The following is a 26,580-nucleotide window of genomic DNA, read 5'->3' as shown; positions in this document are numbered from 1 at the left end:
TACTCATAACAATGTCTGGAACCTAGTTCCAAAACCAGTTTCAAAAACAATTATAGGTACAAAATGGGTGTACAGGAACAAACTAAACGAAGATGGTTCAGTTGTGCGCAACAAAGCAAGATTAGTAGCACGAGGATACAAGCAAGATGAAGGAATTGATTACGATGAAACATATGCACCAGTTGCAAGACTGGAGGCAATCAGAATATTCCTTGCCTATGCATCATTCAAGAATTTTAAAATCTACCAGATGGACGTGAAGAGTGCATTCCTGAATGGTCAGCTGCAAGAAGAAGTCTATGTTGAACAACCTCTAGGTTTTGTCAATCATCATTTTCCTGATCATGTCTACCATTTGAACAAAGCCTTATATGGTCTTAAACAAGCTCCAAGAGCTTGGTATGAAACTCGTTCAAAATTTCTAACTCATCACTATTTTTCTGTTGGATCAATTGATAAGACGTTGTTCAAATTTTCTAAGAATGACCATATTTTACTTGTTCAAATTTATGTTGATGACATTATATTTGGGTCAACTAACCCCAAATTATGCGAGAAATTTTCTAAGTTGATGCAGGACAAATTTGAAATGAGCATGATGGGTGAACTGACATTTTTCCTTGGACTGCACGTGAAGCAATTGGAGACTGGTATTTTTATCAGTCAAACTAAATACACGAAGGAGTTGCTCAAGAAATGTGGCATGGAATCATGTTCAGCGGCAAGCACTCCCATGAGTTCATCAGTTAAACTGGACACTGATCAAGGGAGAATATCAGTTGAGACGACAATCTACAGAGATTTAATAGGTTCATTATTGTACCTAACTGCTAGTCGTCCTGATATTGTATTCGCTGTCTGTATGTATGCTAGATTTCAAGCAAACCCTAAGCAATCACATTTTTCAGCTGCCAAACGTATTTTAAAATATCTTAAAGGCACGCCAAATGTTGGGTTGAGGTACTCTAAGGACTCTTCTTTCAATTTAGTTGGATATTCAGATGCAGATTATGCAGGATGTAAGCTTGATCGTAAAAGTACAAGTGGATCATGTCAGTTTATAGGAGACAGACTGATCTCTTGGTTCAGCAAGAAGCAGACATCCATAGCTACTTCTACAACTGAAGCAGAATATCTTGCTGCTGGAAGCTGCTGTGCTCAACTGCTTTGGATCCAGCAACAACTGAAAGATTATGGAGTTATTGCCAAAGAATCACCCATATTTTGTGACAATACTAGCACGATTGCTATCACTTACAACCCAGTTCTTCACTCAGGGACCAAGCACATAGATGTCAGGCATCACTTCATCAGAGATCATGCCTTGTAGAAAGCCATCAGACTGGAATATATTTCAACTGAACAACAAACGGCTGACATCTTCACCAAACCATTGCCCGAGACTAAGTTTTCTTACTTTCGTAACATACTTGGTTTAATAGATTTAACTTGATTATATCATGGTTATTATCTGAATTATCAGTCGTGATTAAGGTTATTATCATCTGCTAACTGCTCAGTCAATTAGTTGCCAGTAATTATCATGTCAGTTAGTTCCTTGTTTATCAACTGTTGTCAGTTAGTATTGCAGAAAATTATAAACTCAACGATAAACTGAAATAAACATTTTATTCATTATAAATAGGAGATGCTTACATTCGATATCTCTTTTTTTACTGCAGACCTCCACTAGGATAACCAGTTGGTTACTTTCTCAGCAGAAGTCTTGAGGAAGCCCTCTGAGACAGCAATTTTTCTCAGAGTCCTCCTTTCCTTTTTAAGCATCAAGAGGTAGATACCTTCATCAGTAAAGATGTCCACCTCATCAGCGACGTAAAGGCGTCGCCGATACTTCCTCATTTTTGCTAACCTTTTGGGGTTAGCAACTAATCCTTCCTGTTGAAGAGATGGGAGGTCCTGAAGCTTAAGCCAGTAGTGCAGAATCTTCTCAAAAACTTTGTCCTCTATTTCAGATTTTCTGGACTCCAGTGCAGACTCCATGAATGCATCAGCCATATCCAGAATCTTCGAACCACTCGCTCCTGCCATTTGCGTTTAAACTGATATCTGTTTGATGATATTATGTGTTTAACCTTGACACTTGACATGTCTACTTATAGCCAGGGCTCAAGGAAACTGAAGAGACGCCATCATTACTATGGACGATTCATATTCTGAGCATAAGATTTTTATTACGTCATTTATCAGTTGCTTAATTTCCTTTAATTTAAAGATGCATTAATTAAGGGAGAATATCGATTTTAAGAGGTTAACTGAGAATACGGTAGTTAGTGAATTTTCATCTGAAATGTTTCAGTCTCACAACTGATCGTTCAGTTGATAATTTAGCTAATCTTCTCATATAAGTTAACTAATTAATCGTATTTTATTCCAAATCAATGATGTGACTGTCAGTTTTCGCATTAAATGATGAATAATATTTTAAAACGTGGACCCGTTTGAACCATGTAAAATTGTACACACGTTTTTAACACACGTACTCACGATTTTATTCAAATTTCCATGGACTGACACGTGTCTAGATGTTGAACAATCACCTACATATGTACCTTTCCCCGCTCCAATTTAGTTCTTTCTTACGCGTACATTGTCTTTCAGAGCAAATTCAAACTCAGAGCTTTCACATTGCAAAATTTCAGGTTCCCTAACTATCAGAAATGGCAAACCAAGTTCCAGCACATATTCTTAATGCTATGGCTATCAACTTTGAATCAGTTTCATCAGTCCACATCAAGGACGTATTTCTGAAATTAGAAGCAGCTGGTTTAAAGACATTTCTGGGACAATCCTCTCAAGAAATCTATCCACAGGAGCTTTATGATTTCTATTCTTCTGGATATGTTACTGTTGATGGAAACGTCGCTGCTACCGTCAATGGTCAGTTGCTGATCATCTCTGAAGAAGCTTTCGGCGTACTGTTTTCTTTGCCTACTGATGGGCTTATCAACTTCTCTGAGGTGAATACATCTGATATGGAGGAGATGCAATCTCTTCTGTCTTCCGATGGTAGGAAAATCAAAGTTTTCGATCCTAAGAAAGAACTCAAGCCAGAAATACAATTGCTGGCTGATATTTCAGCAAAAGGGATATTAGCTAAAGCCAGTTCATTTGCTGCTCTTATTCTTGAGAAATTTCAAGTCATGACGGTGATACTGGCTGGAAAGAAGATGAATTGGAGAAACGTGATTTTCACATTCTGAGGAATATGCTTCAGTCAACAAAGCAGTCAAGGGGATATGCTGTGCAGATCAGTTAACTACTGAAAATGAATGGAGTAGTGGGTGATACTGCTGAAAATCATCCAAGTTCAAGGTCTTCAATGCTAAGAATGTCCAGCCTCCCAAGACAAAGTTGGACATCTCCACTGAACAATTTGTGAAAGTCAAAAAGGAGGTTGGGACACAACAGGCGGCTCCCAAATCAGTTAAAAAGGCTAAAACTCTGGCTCAGCTAAAAACGGCTGAGAGAAACTGATTGTCGGCGAATCAGATTCTGAGAAGACTCCATCTCCTAATATTGCCAAAAAGCCAAGAACTCAGAAAACCAAGCTAGCGACTGTGCTGTAAGTTATACAAACTGATCGATTGACTCCATCAGATGCTCAACAGCCTATTCAGGCTATTCTTCTGAAAGCCATTCCAGCTGAAGCCTCAGCTGAAGAGCAGTTACCAAAGAAGAAGGTCACCAAGTCTGGTGATAAGTTGAAACTTGCTAGAGTACAGGCTTCATTGATCAATATCACTGGTTAAACCCCTCTACCTCTTGCCAGACCAAAAGGGATAGTAATCAGAGAACAAATTGACGCAACTACTTCTGGGCTGAGCATTCTTCATGTCCTGACTGATTCGAAGGGCAAAGGAATATTGCAAGAAGAGCCCAGAACAACTAATGCCATTCAAACTCACATTGACCTTATTTGGTAACAGGTCAACGCTTTTGCTGAATCCCACCTGAAGAATTATGATGCTTGGGTGAGATTCAAAACTCACGTTTTTGCTGAACAGTTGAGGAAGAAGTCTAAACTGGAGAAATTCATTAAACTGGAAGCAGCAGTTTTCAGAGTTGTCAAAGCTGCTACCATTATACAGGCATTGGACATAAAAAAAATTATTTCTTTAATCAAATAAGAGCCAAGAAATTGTCTCAACTGATTGGTAAACTGAAGAGTAATTACAACCCAACCAGTCCAACTGCTTATAATGACAGATATGTACTTTCTCAGTTGGAATCAGATCTTGTCTCCTTGCAAATGGAGATAAAGCATTGGGAAATGGATCAAGAACTAGTTATTCCAGAAGCTTCTCAAGACTTATCATCTGAAGATCCAGCTGATAAAACAGTTCTAGAATCTCCCAAGGGCAAAGTTGCTGAAACTTCGCAACAAGCAACTGCTCCATCTACTTCAGTTGCTCAACCTTCATCATCATCAGCACCTACCTCTTCTTCTGCTGATCCAAAGCTTTACTCAGAAGCTGACTTATCATTAGCAAATCTTGATGAGGTCATTCAATCAGTCACTTCTGATATTCAGCTAGAGACATCCAGATCAGCTGAAAACGTTATCCCAACTGAAGAACCAGTTGATCAAGCTGTGTTGACTGAAGAACCTGCCGAGAAGGCAATTTTTGAAGAAACTGAGCAGCCAGTTCAGTCAGTTGTTGTGGCTGAACAGGAAATTTTTGAACAAAATGAAGAGCCAGTTATTCTATCATCTGAACAAGAAGTTCATTCTGAAGAGCTAGTTCAGTCTCCTATCATAACTGAACAGGCAGTTACTGAAACTTTGGAGGTTCAGCAGTGCTTATCTGAAGACACTCCAACTGAAGAGCCAACATTAATTTCAGTTGATCACTCAACTGATCAACCAATCACTTCTTCTTCTCCCCAAATTCAACAGGAAGCAAGTGTAGAGGATGCTTCTGAAATGGTCAGTGCAGAACCGATAATAACTGACAGGACTCTGGTAATATTTGATGAAGCTACAAGAGAACAAGAATCAGAGACAACTGGACCTTTATCTCCTCATCCTTCTATAGACATTGATTCAGTACTTGAAGAGATTCAAACCATCCAGCACGACCTGTCACAGATGATGATGGCCATTTCAGATATCAAATCTACTCAGCTTGCTCATACCTTGAAGCTAGATTCCTCAAATGACTTCAATTATGGGAAATTGAAACAAATCCAGGCTACTGTGACTTCTATCTCCTTTGCAGTGGAAGAAATCAAAAAGAATAGAGGTATAGCTGAAAGTCTTTCCCTGACTCAAGATGCAATCGGCAAGAGAGTTGAATTCGTGGAGACATCTGTTTCCGGAAAGATAGACTTGCTGCAAACTACTATGCTTAATGCAGTCTCAGACGTAGCCACTTCTGTTAAGCTTTTATCAACCGATGTTCGGAAGTTATCTATCAGAATGGAGGCGTTTGACAAAAAAGGGGAAGAGACCTGAGCTAAAACCCAATCAGAAGTAGTCTGACAAAAGAATTCTTATCAGTTGATGGATTCATTTTTGCAGATTTTAAAGATCATTGAAGATTATTTTATTCTTTCATTCTTTGTACGAATCTGTACACTGAGAGAATTATATAAAGTTCAAGATTATTTTATCTACAATAAGTTCAATTGACTAGTTATTATTTGCTTAGTTTTGTCAAACAACTAAAAGAGAGAAATTGTTGGAAACTAAATCTCGGATGTTTGACAAACTGAAGGGCTAAAGGATCGAACTAACTGATCATATAAAGTCGGACGCTTCAAACTGAATCCAGCCAACTGATCTACGTAACTGGACGCACAGTCAACTGACTGTAGTTATGAGCCTTAACAGCTTCCACCTTTCAGCTGACCCTTCAGCTGGACACGTTATCAATTGAAAACGACAACCGACAAATAGTACCACAGTATGCAACTGTTAGTGGCAACGCCGCAATTCAGATAAAGGTGCACTGTACTATTGGCAGAGGAATTTTGACGTGGCATATCAACGGATAGAAAGTTTAAATCGTATTGAATATTACAGTTGGAAGGAAGCCTATAAATAGCAGAGAGAAGCAGCTGAAGAAAAAAAACGCACAATACACATCGAAAATCAGTTGTGAAACGTGAATGAGAAATTCTCTTACTGTTACTCTGCTAAAATTCAAGCTCACGCTTATCATATACAGTCATAGCTTTCAGACTATCTTTCGAGCACTTTAGCACATTGTGATTACTGTAAAACTTGATCCTAGAGATCAGTTGTGCTAAGTTTTTCATTCGAAGTAAACTGAGTTGTAGGCATTGTTAAGTCCAAACTGAAGTGAGTCTTTACAAGTCTTGTATTGATCAAAGTCTTTTAGTGGAAATCCTATCTTCGTGATAGAAGGAGTGACGTAAGAGTAATTGAAATCTCCGAACATCCAGAAACAAACCTTGTGCATCTTTTAAGTTTTTCAGTTACTATATCATATCTCTCAGTCAATTTTATTTCGCACTTAACAGTTAACTGATTGTGATCGACTGACAAGATCTTGTGAATTAGTTTCTCACCAAACTAATTCAAACCTTCGAAAAAGAGTCAAAATCCGTGAGTGTTTGTTCAACACTCTTCCTTCTAAACACTCCTCTTACTTCAACCGATCCTATCAATCTGTTTTTAGGCGGCTAAATCGACTAGGAACAAATTTAAAATATGTAATGTTTACAAATAAGTTTCAAGATCGAATTATGATTAATTTGTATTAAAGTATAATTAAGATTCTTTCTATATCGATTGGATGAGTATACAGATAAAGCAAAAAGAAACCATGAAATGTAAATTATATTTAAATAAAGACTGTTAATTACAACTGAATCAATAAATTATTTAGTTAACCATTGACTTATAGAATATCTACTATAATAGTTAATTAATATTTGTTTAACATGNGGGTCAGTCTTGAGTTATCTTTATATAAATTAAATATGTCATATTGCGCGAGAATAAATAATTGAATATCTAACTGACTTAGTCTTGTTACAAGATAAAAGATTTTCCATAAATTTGTGATCATTCTCCAAATGTAAGAACAAAGACTGAAGTTCCGTAGACTTACGGACAAGCTTTAAATTTGTGTATACTTTGTACTTAATGCATAAAATCATGAGAACAACTTATGTTTTTTTGTTGCTTTTTCCAAAGAAAATCTTAACATATCTATATAAGATGAAACTGAGTGCACAACTTCGTTGAACAATATAATATAATATTTTTATAATAATAAATAACTTATTATATTAAATTCAAGCTCACTCTAAATTTAATTCATGGATCAGTCCTCATTGGAAGCACTGCTCTAGTCCACGCAAAATACCTAAAAGCTCTGCTTGAATGTTGCAGCCAATATCAGAGAATCAGAGAAAGCCAACACAGCCTGCCCTAAAGAGTTCCTAATAACACTGCAAAAATAGATGAACATAAACTTATTGGCTTCTTGTAAAAAAGAAAAAAGAAATTATAAACAAACCTCATAATAATCCGTAACATTTCCACTAACTTTTTAATAAAATTTTTAAAATAATAATATTAATAATAAAAATAATAAATAAATTTATTATATATGAATAATATGTAATGAAAATAATTTAATAAAAATAATAAACATAATAGATAAGTTAAATAATAATAATTAGTGTTGTGTTGTAAGAATCGTAAAAAATCATGATTTAAACGCGAAGAATCAGAAAATAACTTTGTTTTGAACAAAAGTGTGAAAAACGATAAACTTTTTGGTTAATCATATTAATTAAGCTTATAAAAATTCTGAATATTTAAATAAAATATAACTTATATTTTTGCAATTTTAAATAAAAAAAAAACATAAAAGCATCGAAATAACCAACCACCTTTCCAGATCAAGGCCAGCTCTAAATTGTTTCGACCGCTTATTTTCTTTGTAACTAAAAGACAATATTAATCAATCGATCGGAAAATTTTTTTCCACATAATTTGTGGTTTTGAAGCTTATGTTTTTAAAATATAATGTGTAAAGTTATGTGTTATTTACTTGATATAATCGAAATTATAATAAAAACATTTTATCGTTTAATCTCCATTATAATTAAATGTTGGAAATTTGAATCAAATTTAGAGTTTGAATAAAAATTATGTCTCATAAAAGTGAGAGTGTCTTTTGGCTCTTCACATTCTTGAGTTAATTGTGGCTCATAATTGTAGAAATGTTTTTTGACTTTCTACATTCTTGAGTTAATTGAAGACTTTTGGTTTTTCATATTCTTGAATTAATGAGAAGATTAATTGTGTTAATTAATTTTGTATGACTCTTGGTGTGTATTTTGGGACTTATAAATTTTGTGTTCATTTTCTCATTTCAAATACATGAAAATCTTATATCTTTCAAGCATTCTCTTGTATTTTGTGTTAATTAATTTTGTATGACTCTTGGTGTGTATTTTGGGACTTATAAATTTTGTGTTCATTTTCTCGTTTCAAATACATGAAAATCTTATATATTTCAAGCATTCTCTTGCATTTCATACTGTTAGCTTTCCATTTTGCCTCCGTTAAATTTCGGTGATAAAGTAAAGGTACATTTTCAGTTCGCCGTAGTAGTGCCTCATGCTAAGTAACTATTGGTTGTTCCGTTGTATCCTGGGAAACAGACGTCCAAGACGATCCTCGAAACACATACAGGAGGGGACGAATCTGTTTTAAGGACATTGTACTTCGTACAGGCCTTGGTTTTGTTTACTTTAAGCTTTGTTCTACTGTGTTTTCTTCACCATTTAGTTCATTGGTTTTTACCAAAGTTTACTGTACTTTATCGTTTGATATATTATGCAACAAACTTAAAACAGATTTTGTTATACTCATTACATGGTTTCTTGAAGACATGGGATTCAAATGACTCGAATGTCCTAAAAGTTAGTCCCTAATTATGAAATTTGTTGTTGTCGATGTGCCTGTGAGCCATGCTAATACACCGAAGAAATTTGACGGCTCAAATTTCATGAGATGGCAATATAATATGTTCTTCTATCTAACTGTCTTGAATCAAGCCAGGTTTCTCACCGAGGATGCTCCCAAACCAGCTGAGGTTGACGGAGATGTGCAGACTGCTAGTGCTATTGATGCATGTTATCACTCATATTTCTTGTGTAGAAAATGAATGGTTTGGCAGATTCGCTCTACAATGTGTTTTGCGAAACTACAATGTGTTTTGCGAAATGAAAATAGCTAAAGAGCTATAGGAATCCCTGACAGAAAGTATAAAATCGAGGATGCCGGGGCCAAGAAATTTCTTGTAGGCCACTTTCTGGATTTTAAAATAGTGGATTCAAAGTCGGTTATCAGCCGAGTTCAAGAACTCTAAGTGATTCTTTACGAGATTCACGTGAGGGGATGACTTTGAGTGAATCTTTCCAAGTGAATGCTATTGTTGAGAAGCTACCACCAGCTTGGAAGGATTTCGAAAAATATTTAAAACACAAGCGAAAAGAGATGAATGTTGAAGAGCTCATTGTTCGACTTCGTATTGAGGAAGACAATAAGAGTTCTGAAAGATGATTGTTTTCTTCAATTGCTGTTAAGGCAAATGTTGTCGAGCATGGCCAAAGCTCGAAAAGAATAAACTTTTCTCCTTCCAACAAAAAAAATAGTAAATCACTCGATCTAATTCATAGTGATAAATGTAATTTAAAATGTGTGCAAACACGTGGTTGAAATAAATATTTCATTACTTTTGTTGATGATAGCACAAAGTTTTGTTATGTGTATTTTCTTAAAAGTAAGGATGAAGCAATTGAAAAAATTGTCTACTACAAAAGTGAAGTTGAAAATCAACTTAACAAGAAAATTAAGGTGCTAAGAAGTGATCGTGGAGGTGAATATGAATCACCATTTGCTGAGTTTTGTGCTCAACATGGCATCAAACACGAAAGAACCTCACCTTACTCGCCTCAGCAAAATGGCTTTGTAGAGATAAAGAATCGCACCTTGAAAGAAATGATGAATGAGTTGTTATTAAGTTCTGGTTTACCACAAAACATGAGGGGGAAAGCTGTTCTAACAGCAAATTACCTTTTAAATAAGGTTCCTCGAAAGAAGCAAGATAAAGGTCCATACGAGTTATGGAAAGGTAGGATTCTTTCTGACCAATACTTGCGATTGAGGGGGTGTCTTGCCAAGGTAGCAGTACCCATTCTAAAGAAAGTAAAGATAGGACCAAAAACTGTTGATTGCATTTTCATTGGATATGCTCAAAACAGCAGCGCGTATTGTTTTCTTGTACATGAATCTCAAATACCTGACATTCAAAAGAATATGATAATGGAATCAAGAAATGCTTCGTTCTTTGAACCCATGTTTCTATACTAATCTAAGGAAGAACCAAGTTCATCCAAAAGATTATATGAGACAATTGAAAAGGAACAAGAGCTTAACCAAGATATTGAACCTAGACGTAGCAAGAGAGCTAGGACTGAGAAATCCTTTGGTTCGGATTTCATCACTTTCATGATGGAAAGTGAACCTCAAAGCTTCAAGAAAGAAATGAGTTCATCTGAGGGACCTCTATGGAAATAGGCTATCAATTCCGAAATGGAATCCATTTTACAAAACCATACATGGGAATCAGTGAATCTTCCTCCGGGAAGCAAACCCATATGTTGTAAATGGATTTCAAACGGAAAATAAAATCATGTGGAACCATAGATAATTATAAAGCCATATTGGTAATTAAATGTCACCATCAACGTGAAGGGCTTGATTACTTTGACACATATTCTCCTATATCGAGAATAACCTTCATTCGTGTGATACTTGCGATTTCCGCTTTGCGAAATCTTGATGTACACCAAATGGACGTTAAAACAACTTTTCTAAATGGAGATTTAGAAGAGGAAATTTACATAGAACAACCTGAGGGATTTTATGAAAATAGGCAAGAAAATAAGGTTTATAAACTGGTGAAATCTCTGTATGGCTTAAAACAAGCACCAAAGCAATGACACGAAAAATTTGATAAATCCATGATAGAAAGTGGATTTAAATTCAGTGAATGTGACAAATGTGTATAAATAAAAAACATTGAAAATGAATATGCCATTTTATGTCTTCACGTAGATGACATACTTATCATTGGTAGTAATGATAAGATGATCAAATCCGTCAAGAAGTTATTGAACTTAAGATTTGACATGAAAGATTTAGGCTTAGCCGATGTAATCCTTGGAATTAAAATTCATAGGACATCAGAAGGGCTAATTCTAAGTCAGTCACATTATGTTGACTAAATACTTGAGAAATTCAATAACGATGACTCTGCATTGGCTAGAATCCCGATAGATACCAGTCAGCATCTATCAAAGAATCGAGGTGAGAGTATGTCTCAATTAGAATACTCTCGAGTCATTGGAAGTCTGATGTAGTTAATGAGTTGTACAAGACCAAACATAGCTTATGCAGTAAGAAAATTGAGTAGATTCACGAGTAATCTAGGAGTTGAACACTGGAAAGCAATTATCAGATTACTAAGATACTTAAGGTACACTCGTGATCATGGGCTGTACTATACCAGATATCTTGCTGTTATTGAAGGATACAGTGATGCAAATTGGATATTTGATATGAAAAACTCAAAATCTACAAGTGGATTTTTATTAACTTTAGGAGGTGCAGCAATTGCGTGAAAATCTTCTAAACAAACTGTAATAGCCAGATCCAAGATGGAATCCGAGTTTATAGCTCTTGACAAGTGTGCTAAAGAGGATGAATGGCTGCGTTACTTCTTAGAAGATGTTCCAAGATGGGAAAAAACTGTGTCGGCTATATGCATATATTGTGATAGCCAATATGCGATTGGAAGGGCATAAAATAAAATGTATAATGGTAAGTCTAGGCATATACGTCGTAGACACAATACCATTAGACAACTACTCTCAACTGGAGTTATCTCTGTTGACTATGTAAAGTCAAAGAATAATATAGCGGATCCGCTAATCAAGAGTTTAAACAAAGAGTTAGTTGCGAAAATGTCAAGGGGAATGGGGCTTAAGCCTATAGAATAAATTGGTGTGAAGGAAAACCCAACCTACGCTGACTGAAGATCCCAAGAACTAGGTTCAATGTGACAACCTAATCGCACTGATTTAGTATATCACTGTGGGGGTTATCCCTAGCACATTTCTATTATGAAACAGTGAATATTGAGGATAAGCTTACGACTTTTAATAATTCTGATGAGAAGAATATAGAATCACCTATGTGAGAGACAAGTGGGGTCGCTTCGAAGAAATTGTAAGGATCAATTCTAGACCCTCTCGCAGAACCAGGCGTGTGTCCATGGCCAAAATTAACACAATCATGAGAACTGAATAGTATCAGAGAGAGTTTTGTGTGAAGTATATCTTAATTTACATAAAAAGCAGAACAGTTCAAGGACATCATGTCTATTGGTCAGCTAGTGAAGCAAATATATTTCATAAGGGAAGGTTCAAAGGGTAACACCTACCTTCATATGCAGGACTCAACTATAGAACTTTGTCACCAAGATTTGTATCAATTTTCATTCATGTGCGGGATTGTTGGAAATTTGAATCAAATTTAGAGTTTGAATAAAAATTATGTCTCATGAATGTGGGAGTGTCTTTTGGCTCTCCACATTCTTGAGTTAATTATGACTCATAATTGTAGAAATATCTTTTCAGTTTCTACATTCTTGAGTTAATTGAAGACTTTTATCCTTTCATATTCTTGAGTTAATGAGAAGATTAATTGTGTTAATTAATCTTGCATGACTCTTGGTGTGTATTTTGGGGCTTATAAATAGTGTGTTCATTTCCTCATTTCAAATACATGAAAATCTTATCTCTTTCAAGCATTCTCTTGCATTTCATATTGTTAGCTTTCCATTTGGTCTCCGTTAAATTTCGGTGATAAAGTGAAGGTACATTTTCATTTCGTCGTAGTTGTGCCTCGTGCTAAGTCACTGCTGATTGTTCCGTTGTATCCTGAGAAACAGACATCTAAGACGATCCTCGAAGCACATACAGGAGATGACGAATCTGTTTTAAGGACACTGTATTTTGTACAGCTTCGGTTTGGTTACTTTAAACTTTGCTCTATTGTGTTTTCTTCACCATTTAGTTCATTGATTTTTACGAAAGTTTATTGTACTTTATCGTTCTATATATAGTGCAACATGAAATTCAAAATCTATGATTTAGATGAGGAATAGATTTCTTGTGAGACGGTCTCACGGATCTTTATCTGTGAGACGGGTCAATCCTACCGATATTCACAATAAAAAGTAATATTCTTAGCATAAAATGTAATATTTTTTCATGGATGACCCAAATAAGAGATACTCTTAGCATAAAAAGTAATATTTTTCATGTATGACCCAACTAAAAGATCTGTCTTACAAAATACGACCCGTGAGACCGTCTCACATAAGTTTTTGCCTTAGATGAGAGTCAATCAAAGGATGGGAACCGTTCATAAATATTTTTTTCGAACTTGATAGATAAACTCATAAATTTGAAAATTATTTTGAGAGATGTCTACGATCGAATCCAATTTGTCGAATATTCCCATCAAAAGTCACAAATTATTTAATAGGAAAACTAAATCCAATTAACAAACATACATAAAAATATTTTGAATTTAATATTTTCTAATTAAATTACGTTAAGATAGCTACGTTAATTTCACTATAATGAGCGTGACTTAAACTTGTAGATCTAACTCACGCAACATCAAATTTGTTGATTGTTGCAAGAATATTCGGTGATGCGGGGTTTCAAAAAAGCAACTTTTCCGACTTTTTCCAATGAATCAATAAATTAATCAAATATTTTATATATATATGTGTGTGTGTGTGTGTGTGTGTGGATATAGATACATACACACACGTACTAGATTGTTAGAAATAAGTAATCTGTAATCTGTGGAATAGCCTGTCATGAAAAAGTTACACCTATCGGGTAGCAGGTGGACTGCCATATGATTTTCCAAATTTTAAATATTATATATAATTATTAAGAAAATTTGTAATTTCTGCCACTTCTCAAATATGTTGTAAAATTTATTACGTAAGTATAAATTATATATTATCATATGATATAAGATAGTATATTCTATCTTTTAAATGCAACGGAACTCCTCTAAACGCCTAAACCAATAAATATACGTATTCTTATTGGAGATGCTTCCAGTTTGACAACTAAGTGAAAAAGACAGTAGATTTTGTCTACCGAAAATCTATGAGTTCTCACTCACAGTTCGCAGATCGTGAGTCTAAAGTTTAGAAAATTCGAACTACGTAATCTTACTGCATATGAACTAATGTTTTTACTAAAATATGTGTTTAATTATTTTAATGCATTAAATGCATGTTCATTGTATAAATATGTGCGTTAGTTCATGGTTTAATTAAAATTTCATGCATTATGGCTTTAAGTTGTATTTCGCGCTCGAACGAGAAACGGAGATCGAGAATAATTAGAAAAAATATTTTTAAAAAATAATTATTTTTAATTATATAATTTATGGTGTAATTAGAGGAGAATTTCGAAAATGGGCCTTGGTGGAGTATTTTTACTCGCCGGATCATATTTTATACCCGTACACAAATTTTAGCGAATCAGAGAATTTTTTGAGGGTCCGGACAATATTTTCAAAAACGTACTTAAACGAAATATTTTTCGGGAGTGTTATTAAGCTTGATGAGATTATTTTATTGCTTAATGGGCTCATTTTAACCCCTTTAATTTTTATTAAGGTCCCATTAGTATATAATTATATTAACCTAACCTCAATTATCAAACCTTAAACCTAGCACACTCCACACGCCCGCCCCTCTCCCATTCAGCAGCATTATTATGAATATCCAACAGCCTCACTTTCGAAAATCCTCTCACAGATTTCAAAGAAATCCCTCCCCACTTCCTCGGTGCACGTTATCGATTATACGCGAAGGTTTCGAGCGTTTAGTCGCAAAAGCGCGCCTATATCTCGTTTATTTACATCGTTCACATAAATATTACGTTGTTTGTATGTTTTTGCATGAGAAGCATTCGATTATCATGTGGTGTAAGTTTTATTCGGTTTTGTCATGAAATATGCATACCTTGTTGTATATAACTCACGTTTTCATGATTCTTGCACAAGGGGCTGCTAGGGCTAGGGTTATAGGCCCGTCCACGTCAGTAACTAGGAGGTCAAGGTGCTGGAGTCATGATGTGATCGTGCTTGGGTGAGGGCCGATCGGATTTTCTTGAAGGGATAGAATTTAGGGTGGAATGATGAAGGAAAAGGGTAGGTACGGCTATGGATGACTGAACGAGGCCGTGGTGCGGACCTTGGTGGGTCCAAGCCGTGGTCTACGGAGGTCCAAGCATGGCTGGTCTCAGGTAGAACGTAGATCAAAAGGGGTAAACTCGACTAGGGCTTGGTTTCTTGACATTCGGGTAAAACGGGCTCAACAATGTGCATGAGGCTAGGGTCTTTGGCTAGGTTGGTCAGGAGGGTCCAGTGGTGAGCTAGGAGTGGTTGGTTCGAGGATAGTTCGAGTTGGTTGAGAGTAGGGTAGAAGATGACTTCGAAGTGTTTGGGATACTTTCTGCCGCAGAGTTAGCGCCGCGGCGCTGCTATTTAGGCGCCGCAACGCCTAGTCTTCGAAGCTGGTAGCGCTGCAGTGCTGATGCCGGGTGCCTAGGCGCTAACCAAGGGCCACAGCGCCACAGTGTCAGCGTCTAGGCGTTAGTCCAGAGTATGAGGGGCTTTAGTTTTAGCTCTATTGTTTGTTTGGGTATTGATACGTCGTTATGACCTAGTTTAGTGAGGGTTAGATTGGGTCATACGAGACTTGATTAGGAATCTTTGAATATGATTTAAGTGTGGTTGTTTTCGGGTCGAATTTTGAGGTCCAGGGTTAAAATGGTCAATTAGGGTTTTCAGGAACAAAATGGTCATTTTGTGCCAAAGTCGGGTTAGCAGTCCTGGAAATGCCCTGATCACACTTTGACATGTTTTAAATGTTTGTGTTACCACGAACATGAATTTTTATGGAAATAAGAAAAAATACGTTGCATGCTTCATTTTAAGGAAATTTATGTGTATGCATGATTTTTATTAATAATGAATACGATGACATGTTTTGGAGGAAGGGAGTTGGTTGTGACTAATATGATGATACGCTAATACGATGACATGTAATGTCAAAGCTCAGTGGATGGGTAATACTGTCGCTGATGTCCCAACCGCCGGGTACCGCTGTTATACGTAGATGGATCCATCGACTAATACGATGATACGAAAGTCACAACTAATGAACGGAATTCAAATAAAGAAAATGAACACGCATATGTTGTTATGATGTGATACGGACACATTTACGCTTGGACATGTTATATTTAGGCTTAAGTTTAAAGATCATGAAATGTATTTTAGTTACAGTACTTTTCGCTGTTGCATGTTATGTATATGTACTTGTTATAACGTTATAGGTGTGTTAAGTTTTTAGACTCACTAGGTGTGAATGATACAGGTGAGCATATTGATGAGGAGACTGGAGACACCGAAGACTGAGTAGGCGGAGCTGGGTGTGCGTACGCTAGCCTGAGGACCATATTTTTTGCACATTATGTTTATGAGTTAGGAATGAAAATGGATAACTTCATACGCTTTCTTTTTACATGTTTATGGTTCGACATGATTTTTGCATGTTTCTTACTTGAATCATTTTTAACGGCAGTCTAGGGTTTGAAAAATTTGACATATTTTTTAACTACAGTATTTTTACCAGTATTGGAATCCTTCTATTTTAAAATGTGTGATTTACAGTTGTCGTTGCATGCATGCATTTAAATATATTTTCGAGAATTAGTTTACAAAAAAAAAATTCTAGTAGTAGTTTAAACAGTAGACGTTACAGTTGGTATCAGAGCCAGGGTCCTGTATAGGTTTGTACCATCGCAAGCTTCAGCAGCTCAGTCTTCGAGCCTCAAGTATGTAAGTTTGTATATTTTAACTACTTTGAATGGTTTAATGCTATTACCTGCATGTTTACGTGATACATGTTTTACAGGAATTTATAGTACATGTTTAGATGCTTACTTGATTTAAGGATTAAATGTTTTGAAAACTAGAATATGTTGCATGATTGGTTATATTTAGAATTTGGACCTTATTCAGATGCTATGCCTCCCAGACGCGCCCCCAGTACTGACAGGCAGGATGATACTCCTGGAGGCGGTATAGGCCCTCCACCACCACCACCGCCAGGAGATGCAGCTACCCGAGTCCTTGAGGGTATCGCTAGGTTGATGGAGCAGTCACAGCAGGCTCCCCGACCCTAGACAGACATCTATGAGCAGTTCAGGCGGCTCAACCCGAAGGAGTCGGGGTACTACCGATCCTTTTGTGACGGAGGGTTGGATACGGTCATTGGAGCTACACTTTCAGTATTTGGAGATGATGGATGACGAATAGGTCAGGTGCGTCACTTACATGTCGAGGGATGACGCATCCCTATGGTGGGAGGGAGCTGCTCACGGGATGGACTTGGCTACCCTTACTTGGAGTCAGTTCAAGGATGTCTTCTACAACAAGTATTTCCAGCGGATGTCAGGGATGCCTAACGCTAGAGTTTATGAGTCCCCGTGAAACATCCACTACTAAATTTTTTTTAAAAAAAACATAAACTCGAAAATCACTAATTAAAATAACTTAACATTTCCATAAATCATAATAATTTAACCATTTAAATCTCAAGCATATAAAATCCTTAAAATCGTCAATTACCCAAAAATCATACGTCGACCTTTAAAAAGATCAACTAACATCAAAATAAAGCATAAAAAATCTCTAATAAATTCTTTAACTAGGAAGCACCTGGGTTCTCGACCTCGGCTTCAGAAGCCATTTTGAGTTTTCCCTTGCCCTTTTCCTGGGCATTGGAGGGCCCGGTAGCCGGGTCGGAGAGTTTAGGTTATTTGGATTTTTTGGGGGTTTGGCTTATGATTCTGACAGAAGGGACAAGGATGGATTTTTCGAGGTGCTCGGTGGACCGAGAGGAGGAAAAGTTGAGGCGGAGTCAGAGCGCACCTTCGCGGACTCATACCTAGATGATCTACGTGCATTTGCTCCGGAAGTAGAAGATGTATAGTTAGATATTTTGAAAAAACGGGAGCAAGAAAACTTACAAGTAGTAGAGAAAAGACTGTGGGGGTAGTCGGAAAAACAGAAACAGCTAGCCGGGCGATAGAAGTGTGTCTAAGAAGATGATATAGATTCTAATATGGGCGGAAGGTCAAGGTATTGAGTAAGTGAGAAATGATGAAGGCTGTCAAATACTTATAGGGGCAAGAAGGTTAGGGTCGCTGATCAGACTATGAGCAAACGATCAGGATTTCCATTGGAAGTTGAATTGGGTCATCCGAAAAGACGAAAATTGTATGGTGGGTGAAACAACGTCTGACGTGACATCCGTGTTTTCCTGCCCTAATCCAAATATGACTACTCGAGAAATCGAGCAAGACTCTAGCCCGACTACTTAATGATGGAGTAGTGATGCCCCGGTAAGAGCCTGGGTCATCCTCGGAGTCGGGCGTGGGAGTAGAAATTGAGGAAAGACCAGCCCAGAACTGATCCACGGTGTCTTGGTGTGGAGAGCCCCGATAATGTCAACGCTTACCCGATATCACAAGCACTGCCTCGGTCACATATCTACCCGTAAAACTCGTTTGTGTAAGGAAAGAATTCTCTATTTCTATCAGCCCGGACATTAGCCCAGGTAGCTTATCAGATCATTACAGGTTCAAACAATCTAGAATTTGTATCCGAGCCTGATAAATGTAAGAGAACTAAGTCAAAATGATCGTGAACCGTATTCACAAAAAATCCATGGATCCATTCTCACTCCACGTTCGCAGATCGTGCTAAAATCATAAAATGGGCCACATTCTCACACCCTGACCACTAACCGAGCATCTTTGGATGATCCATGATCTCAACACCCTATAAATACCCCCAACTGAGGTAAAATCAAAAGGAAGGAGAACAAGGATGGACATGATCACTGACATTTATTATATTTTCATTTATATTGCTTTATCTTTCCTTTGTGTATTCACTTGATTGACTTGAGCGTCAGTGTGACTACATAAAAAACCTTCTGGCGTCCCACTAATGTGTCTTGTTCTCAGATGTCTACGATATATAGACGGGATTCATCTCACTTAATCATCACTACATATAAGGAAGGACAATTCCTCATCCTGGTAAATTAGCTACCCTAACTCACCCAATTTACACGAGTTTCATCATATATGATTATTTATATTTTAAATTTCTTTTGAAATATTATTTTAACAGTATTAGAGTTTATTTTGATTTTTTTTAAAATATATATAATTATATTTGATTAAATGTATATTGATTAGATTTCAAATTTTGACAAATATATATCTTTTACTATTTATATATATATTTAATATTTCTAAATTTAACATATATATTTTTACTATATTAAATTATTCTTTTATATAATATTACATTGTTTTGATCCGACCGTTCGGTTGAATGATCTGACCTATTTCTCAATGATATTCCACAATCAAGACAATTGGCTGAATCCCGTGAAACCATTTCATCTTCATTATCTAACAGAACCCGGAACACGCCGTTGGGAAGTGATTCAGTAACACTTTAGCTAATACTCGGAAGTGTATACCATGATTCTTCTGTCTATCAATAACTGCATGCATTGCACGGATAATTTAGTATGGATCTTACATGGACGGTAGTTGGAGTTGATAAATGAATTCCAATTTGTTGACTATTACTTATCAAATCTTGCTCTAGAATCTGGTTTTATTTACTCTTGCAATCTCTATTTCCGCGCTAGGATGTAGGAAGATCTGTTTGGGCAGGAACCACACCAATCCATCTCGAACTTGGTGGTTAAACTCTACTGCGGTAATGATACTGTAGGAGAGGTCCTGCGGAAAAATAGCTCGACGTCCCTTTGGTGTCCCCCTTGTAGTCAAGAATTGGATGGGTTACTTTTTATTGGCATTGGAAGCACATCACATTGTGGCAGGGTAATGTTTCACAGTTTAATGAATCTTCCACTTGGTTATTTCTTAATAATTGATGTACCTCTCATGTCACATTAATTGGTTGACCAACAGTATCTCGTCTCCAAATGACGATTTTAGTAAATAACCAAATATGATACTTGGGCTAAACAAGAGATACTGTTTCTAGAAATATGGACAAATGGGAGTTTATCATTACGATAGGTGTCAAGTGGAAGTGAAGTCCCAACCAATAAGAATCTTAATGAACCTAAAAAACGATAAGGGCCCAGCAAAAATTACTTAGTTTTCCCTTCCCTGCCTCCATCGAGAAATAGAACTGACTAATCCTAAGTCAAAGGATCGAGAAACTCAACGCCATTGAACTATCCATGTGGCTGAGAGAAGAAATACGGGCTTCTGGTGGCAACATGCTTGGTCCCACTTATGGGGTCAACTCGATACGTTCTAAGAATCAAGATTGGTTGAATTAGCCCACTTTTCTATATGTTATATATTTACTTAGATGGGTAGAGTTTCTTAAATTAAATATTAAATAAATATAATAAATTATAAATAAATTATCTAAAATAAAATTCTATCAAAATGTCAATACTTCATTTCATACCTATTTGAGTCAAACTCAATAGAATTTGATCAATCCATTTTTCTGCCGTTAACACGTTAAGTATCCCGCCTGTGGAGTACGTTCGCAAGAATGAAACTCAAAGGAATTGACGATGTTCATATCGATCTATTATGCGCCTCTGCATCTAGCATGCATCTTTCAGTGGTTCAGAGTCAAATTCTAGAAAATTCATTTCTAATCAATAATGTCGCTTTCGCTACGGCTCCGGTGGGACCATTGGAGGAAATTGTGCACCACAAATAGGAACTAATAAAGAAACCAGCGATCCCGTAGAAAGACATCACGAGCCCTTGTGGAAAAAAAAACAGGCGTCTATTATTGAATTGATCTGATAGTACCCATTTAAAGATGATGCCCGTACGGTTATATAATTCTATTTTTTCTTGGTTCAGTTCTCCGCCTTAACGGCAGAAAAAGGGATTGATCAAATTCTTACTGCCCAAACAGATCCTCCTACATCCATATATAAACGCTGGTTTATCAAGAATTCTTTTTCTATAAAGAAATATCCTATTGGATAATTTCCAGAATCTACTTGTTACAAATAACGTCTTGTTGTTGCATCGAAACATATAAATGTTGACTAATCTGGCTAATATTGAACTTGGTAAAATGAAATAGTTTAATAATTGAAAAATGAGATTATTCAAGAATACACATTGAATGCTGTCAAATATCTTTTACTATTTATATATATACTTAATATTTTTAAATTTAACATATGTATTTTTACTATATTAAATTATTCTTTTATATAATATTACATTGTTTTGATCCGATCGTTTGGTTGAATGATCTGACCAGTTAAATCGTTTTCATAAGATAGATTAATTTGATCCCTAATTTGTTTATAAAAATGTTGATATAATTAACATAATAAAGTTATATTTAATTTGTAGACGCGAGAAATTCCTTCAAAAATTAAAATAAAAATTTTCAAATAGGTGAACAAAAATTGAATCATATTTTCTAACGGAGAAAATGTAATTTTTTTTGTCAATTCTCAATTCTTAATGATTAAAATTGAATATTTTTATAGAAAAAATTATATTATTTTAAAAAAAAAATTCTGTCAAACTTATTGTTGACTTTGCCAATGAAAAGGTACGTACACTCGTGAATTTTAAAGTAGTGATGTGGGGTGATTCCATAAATCAATATTTGTTAGAAGAATCCACCATATTAATATTTATAATAAAAATTATTTTTTTATATAAACAAAATATTTTTTAAAAATCAGTAAATAATAATATTTTAAATATAAAAATAATATATATATATATATATATTTTATGTATTTTGTAAATTTATGTCACAAATTTGACCATTAATATAATCTCAATTCTGACATGTGAAGCAGTTAAATTTTTCAAAAGTAACTAATACAATTTTGAAAAATATATGGAAGAAATGGTGAATGAAGTCTGTTGGAGGAAAAGAAAAATTAAATAATATTTTTGATTAAAAAACCAAAAAGAGACCAATGACTCACAACCTCCATCCTCCCCGAGAATTCCACATGGCTTCTCGTTCTCTTCATTCTCAATACATAGAAAACGACAGAAGACACCTAAAGAACCCAAGACATACTCCTGATCTTCCAATAAAACCCAATAATCTCCAGGGAAAATAAAACAGCAGTCGGAAATAAAAACAGAGCAGAAATGGTTGAAGTTGATGCGAAGAATATAGTGCTGGAATGGGTTCTGGGATCGACCGAGGGAGACATTACGGAGATAATTGGGCAGATTTTGGGGATCATTAAGTTGTTTTTTATGGTTCCATTGCTCAGAATTTGCCTCTATATTTGCTTGTTTCTGTCACTCTTATTGTCTCTGGAGTGGCTTCATTTGGTGATTGTGAGTGTTCTTTTGAAGCTCTTCCGGAAGAAACCGGAAAAGAGATATAAGTTCGAGGAGATTAAGGATGATTTGGAGGGAGGAAGTGAGGCTTTCCCCTTTGTTCTTGTTCAGATTCCCATTGCCAATGAAGTTGAGGTCTGTTTTTTTAATTTAGTTTTATTTTTTTTACAACAATCCGTTTTGATCCCATTTGTCATATTTCAACAAAACAAGTGCCAAATGTTATATCTAAAATAATCACAGCTCCGAAATCATAAATTTTAAATTATTAAATAAAATATAATTTGATTACATAATAATGAGTCAAGAAGTCTTTTGGAAAATGATTGGGGCACAAGAGTTTTTCAGGTCAAACTTATTACCTTTTCTTCCGTCACGCGACTCTCAGTGTTTTTTCGATCTCATCTTTGTCGGCACTTTTTTTTTTTTAATATTATTATTATTATTATTATTATTATTATTATAATTTATGAAGTTGGTGAACATTACCAAAATGACACAAGTTCATCATGAAGAGTGCTAATAAATAAATTTATATTATTTTTTCTTCATATTGTTTGTGTTATTATATTGATGCTCTTTTAAACGTCAACTTTGAAAAATAAATGACTCGATAAGGGTTATTATTAAGTCATTAATGTCGATGAACATGCATATTCGAGTTAATGGAGTATGTGCGTGCGTTTAACTAATTATCATGAGTTCGGTTCTCATTACAAACATTTTTTTGGTAAAGCTTGTTGAACACAATTTTTGCTTTGCAGTTTACCTGACTGACTAACATAGTTTGCTAACTAGTCTAAAGATTTACAAGTATGTAATGAAAAATAGCGACTATGACTAGGGAGTTCGAGTGACTATGGATATTTCTTTTTTAAAGTAGGGCAAGCAATATTTTGAACTTTTAATAAAAATACATTTGATTTTCCATCTTATAAACGTAAAATGTTTAGCTTTTTACTTGTTTTGGGCTTGGTTTAGGTTCACAAGCTGTCAATTGGTGCAGCGTGTAAATTCTCCTGGCCTGCCGATAAGCTATTGATTCAAGTACTCGATGACTCCTCTGATCAAGCGAACAAGGTACACATGCATCATGCATATATTTCCTTTTCTTCCAATTAACAAGATTCCAAATAATTTTGAATAAATATTCTAAAAATTTCATACTGAAAACAACTTGCTTTAACTTAAATTTCGATTCGAATCAATAGTGCCTTTAACCTTGCCTATAATTGTCAAAATAATTATTTTTTCTTGAGCTTTCACTTTTGATTAGTTTTGACAGAGAACATGTTTGTAGGGTATGATTGAGAAAGAATGTATTAGGTGGGCAAACGAAGGCATTAATATTAGATACCAAGCAAGGGACACCAGGGAGGGTTACAAAGCTGGAGCTCTTAAACAAGGCATGGAGCAAGATTATGTCAAACAATGTGAATATGTAGCCATATTCGACGTCGATTTTCAACCAGAACCGGACTTTCTGAGGCGAGCCATACCATTTCTCGTGCACAACCCCGAAATTGGTCTCGTGCAAGCTCGTTGGAGATTTGGTAAGTTGATTGGAGTCCATGTTATAAGATAACTAAATCATGAAGTTTTTCCTTTCTGAATTGAAAAAATTGTTACTTTAAAAATTTTTCTTTTCAATTTGTTGTTCAAGAATAGTTCCTAGAGGAAAAACGATAAGTAATATTTTGTCTTTTGTTTTTTTGCCAGTAAATGCAGATGCGTGTGTGTTGACAAGATTGCAGGAAATGTCATTGGACTTCCATTTCAGATTTGAACAAGAAGTTGGTTCATCTGGCTATGGATTTTTCGGATTCAACGGTGAGTACTTAAATCATATAAAGGGCAAATTGGTTTCGCGATTGTTGTGTAAAGTCGATTAAAGGGCACGAAACCTTTTATGTTTGAGAATCCTAGCTATGGCCACAATTCATACTATTTTTTCTGATCCTGATTTTGATTCTTGTTATATATAACAACTATAGGAAGTGGTGGAATATGGAGAATTAATGCAATGAATGATGCTGGTGGGTGGGATTGGAGAACCACAGCAGAAGACATGGATCTTTCTGTACGGGCGGGGCTTAAGGGTTGGGAATTTCTTTACCTAGGAGATCTTCAGGTTTTTAAATAAATTAAATTTAATATTTTGGTCTTGTTTATATTTATTAATTCTATAATAATATTTTATCTTTTTTTTTCATGAATTAAAAAATAGGTGAAAAGTGAACTTCCTAGTTCAATAAAATCCTACCGTTCTCAGCAGCATCGATGGTTTTGTGCTCCAGCCAATTTGTTTAGGACCACTATCATTCAAATTGCCATTAACAAGGTTGGTTTGGCCATAAATTTACTTTTGTAGGGAAAATCTTGCAAATTATAATGGGATGATTGCATTTCTTTATGCTTGTGATTTAAAAACACTGTATTTTAAAAGATTAATTCGGTTTACATTGGAGTTTCGAAGTCTTTTGACTTTCTGAGTAGTAAATATACAATTTGCCCAAACTAATTTTTTTTTCCCTGTTGTGTGATTTTACAGAAGGTGTCATTGAAGAAGAAACTTTACATGATGCTTAGTTTCTTCTTTGTCCGAAAGGTGGTCGGCCATGTCTTCATATTCTTGTTTTATTGTGTGGTTCTGCCATTGACGATTCTGTTCCCCGAAGTCGTTATCCGGAAAGATGGTGCCATTTTAGCTCCTTGCTTCATCACGGGGGTTAACACACTCTTTGGAACTCCAAGGTAAGGTCTTCCAATGTTTGCTTTTTTAACTTTAGACTTCTAATTTAGTTTCTCTGTTTTTTTAAAAAAATAAACACATCTTTTTAGTGCTCCCATCTTCTTTGAAAATTCTCAGGTCAATCTATCTTATTTTACATTGGATCCTTTTTGAAACGGCAATGTCTTTTCGCCGAACAAAGGCTATATTCGTCGGGTTGTTCCGAGCTAAAAGTGTCAACGAATGGGTTGTGACCGAAAAGCTTGGAGACTCACTCAACAATAAAACCAACACTGAATCAACTACACAAAAACACCATAGAATACGATTCAAAGCCCTCAAAGACAGGTAATTTTTATTCATAACTATGTATATATATGATGTACTTTGAATAGAATAATCAATATTCATTCATGCAATTTTTATTTAATCTGCAAATCTATATTAGAAAGTATAAAATGACTTGATAAATTTCTCTTATGTTTCAGAATATTGCTACCAGAGATTGTGATTGCAGTGTTTCTATTAGCATGTGGATGGTATGGCTTCGTCTATCATCGAAAACAATACTATTACTACATATACATGTTCCTTCAAGTGATCTTCTTAATACTTGCTGGATTTAGCTGCTTTGGCCTAAAAAATATGTGACGTGATATTAAGGCTCGAGGAAGAATGAATTTGAGGGAGGTAGAGACATCAAGAATATTATTATTTGTTAATAATAATGTAATTTTCTAAAGTTTTTTTCTAGAGTAATCATTAGAAGTTAGAACAATTATAAGGCGCTTGGAGTTTGAATATCATTTTGAAGTGAAAAAACTAGTTGGTATTCTTGTATAAATATGGCATTTGTGTTTTGGGTATACTTCGATACAGCCTCTCTCGGAATTTGCACCAAAATTTACAGATAAAGATTTACATATCGACTTCTATATTCGATAATACACTTAAAAGTTAATCTTCATCTCAACCCCATAATAATATTAGCCTAAGATCCTTAAATCGAATATTTATCTTACGGCACCAAACTTACGTAACTTAACTATCTATATACATCCCAAATATTAAATTGTTGCAAATCTTAAACCTCAAGTAACGTTAATCCATAAAACCCAAATATACAATATCGATCTTCTACCTATATAATAAAGCCCTTCTAGCCTTAATTACATGCTTAAACTATTTCCTTCTCAATTACAATATAGTTGAGGTCTAAGACATTTGGACCTTCCTCATAGCAACAAAAGTCG

At 35.4% G+C, this 26,580-nt stretch overlaps 1 protein-coding gene across 1 annotated transcript; it reads left to right on the top strand.

Annotated features, from left to right (window-relative positions):
* The first annotated feature begins 22,224 nt into the window (after positions 1-22,224).
* Positions 22,225-26,193, top strand: LOC140980257 (glucomannan 4-beta-mannosyltransferase 2-like). Its single transcript, XM_073445985.1, has 9 exons — positions 22,225-22,731; positions 23,578-23,676; positions 23,897-24,149; positions 24,316-24,426; positions 24,591-24,727; positions 24,824-24,937; positions 25,148-25,350; positions 25,466-25,675; positions 25,816-26,193. The coding sequence occupies exons 1-9, from the start codon at positions 22,399-22,401 to the stop codon at positions 25,976-25,978; spliced, it is 1,623 nt and encodes a 540-aa protein (XP_073302086.1). The 5' UTR covers positions 22,225-22,398; the 3' UTR covers positions 25,979-26,193.
* The last annotated feature ends 387 nt before the right edge of the window (positions 26,194-26,580 follow it).

The sequence above is a fragment of the Primulina huaijiensis genome, chromosome 7 (genome assembly GCF_012295235.1).
Source record: "Primulina huaijiensis isolate GDHJ02 chromosome 7, ASM1229523v2, whole genome shotgun sequence".
NCBI classification, from domain to species: domain Eukaryota; kingdom Viridiplantae; phylum Streptophyta; class Magnoliopsida; order Lamiales; family Gesneriaceae; genus Primulina; species Primulina huaijiensis.
This window is presented reverse-complemented; position numbering and strand designations above follow the sequence as displayed.

Excerpts from the sequence above, each read along its gene's own strand:
- LOC140980257 (XM_073445985.1), top strand. The coding sequence starts at position 22,399 with ATGGTTGAAGTTGATGCGAAGAATATAGTGCTGGAATGGGTTCTGGGA. Across the intron at positions 24,150-24,315 it reads GCAAGCTCGTTGGAGATTTG|TAAATGCAGATGCGTGTGTG; the intron begins GTAAGTTGATTG and ends TTTTTTTGCCAG. Across the intron at positions 24,427-24,590 it reads TGGATTTTTCGGATTCAACG|GAAGTGGTGGAATATGGAGA; the intron begins GTGAGTACTTAA and ends TAACAACTATAG.